This window comes from Pediculus humanus, genomic scaffold, assembly GCF_000006295.1.
Source record: "Pediculus humanus corporis 1103172108314 genomic scaffold, whole genome shotgun sequence".
Taxonomy (NCBI): Eukaryota; Metazoa; Arthropoda; class Insecta; order Psocodea; family Pediculidae; genus Pediculus; species Pediculus humanus.
In genome coordinates this window covers 299,923-301,303 of record NW_002987883.1, presented here as the reverse complement: position 1 = coordinate 301,303, position 1,381 = coordinate 299,923, and the positions used below count along the sequence as shown (strand labels likewise).

Genomic DNA, 1,381 nt, shown 5'->3' with positions numbered 1-1,381 from the left:
GTTAAATTCAACTGAAATAAATTACAAATACCAATCCAAGTCACGAATATTGTACGACTGAATTCTGCTGACACTTTCAGTTCATTCCCGCTAAAAAATTGTAAACAATCGTTCAAACCTTAATATATATATACATTTATGGGTTATTAATAAATGAACTGTCATTTAATAATTAAAATAAGTTAATGAAAAGCTTTAATTTTTTTGTGTGGGTGCTTTTAAATAAAAAAATAAGTATGTGAATTATTTATTTCATAAATATTAAATAATTAATTTTAATAGGCGTTCCATAAAATAAATAGTTAAGAGGTAAAATGGAAAGTAAAAGCAAAAATGACAATCCTTATTTTATTCCGTGTATCACAAGTACACCTATGAAAAGAAAAATAAGTAAAAAACACATTCCACATTCAGATTCACTTAATCATTCGAAAGTAATCATTGATGCTGTTCTTAAAGATCAAAAAATTTCTGCACAAAAAGAACTTAAGCAAGGTTATAAGAAATTATTATGCACAATAGATATATCTTCTTCTGATGATGATGAAGATTTTAACAGTAACAATAAACTAAAGCTTATTGTAAATCCAAGTACAAGCAAAAGAAATATCCAATTGGAAAAAAGTGAAATATCACAAGAAAATTTTGAATTAAATTTTACCGCAAAGAAAAAAAATTCATTTTTGAAAAAAAGCAAAAATGAAAGAAGTCTTACAGAAATTCAAAATAATATGTTAGACAGTAATACATTGAACAAATATGATGAAGAAGTAATTGCTAAGAAAAGAACCAAAACTGCAGATTCAGAACAAATTATTTTTTCAAATGCAGTTAATAATAACACTAATAAAAATTGTTTGAGTTTAAACGATAAAAAAAATGATTCGAGTTTGGATGGAAAATATTCTGTGAAACAAAAGTTATTAGAAAATTATATTACTAAATCTAAGAATAATTTAGGAGACTGTCACAAAACTCAATTGTCAAAAAAACTTGAAAAGTGTAATGTGAGAGAGATTAAAGTTAAAAAAATAACAGGAAAAAATACTTCAAAACTCGCTCAACTGCAAAAAACTAATAATGATAAAAATAAATCAATATTAAATATTTCTTCTAACCAAAAGAAAACTTCATCGATTGATAAAAGTAAAATTTCACCCAATCATTTTGATAAAGAAGAAATATTTAAATCTCCTAAAATAAATCAAAAAAATTCATCTCATCAATTATTTTCCGATAGTAAAGAGCAAGAATTATTTAATTCATTAAATTTAAACACAAGCGGTAATAGTGATGAAAAAAATAACTGTCAAAAGAAAAATTCACTCATGACAATGATGGAGGATAATAATAAAAAGAAACTGATTGTGTTGATGATAAA

The 1,381-nt window shown here is 24.1% G+C and overlaps 1 protein-coding gene across 1 annotated transcript in view; it reads left to right on the top strand.

Moving 5' to 3' along the window:
* Window positions 1-314: 314 nt before the first annotated feature.
* Window positions 315-1,381, top strand: part of Phum_PHUM593560 (uncharacterized protein) — a gene marked incomplete at both ends in the record, with an annotated part of 1,600 nt that continues 533 nt past the window's right edge. The window contains one exon of the mRNA XM_002432542.1: window positions 315-1,284. Within this exon, the coding sequence (XP_002432587.1) occupies window positions 315-1,284 (970 nt within the window). The remainder of the gene's footprint in view (window positions 1,285-1,381) is intronic.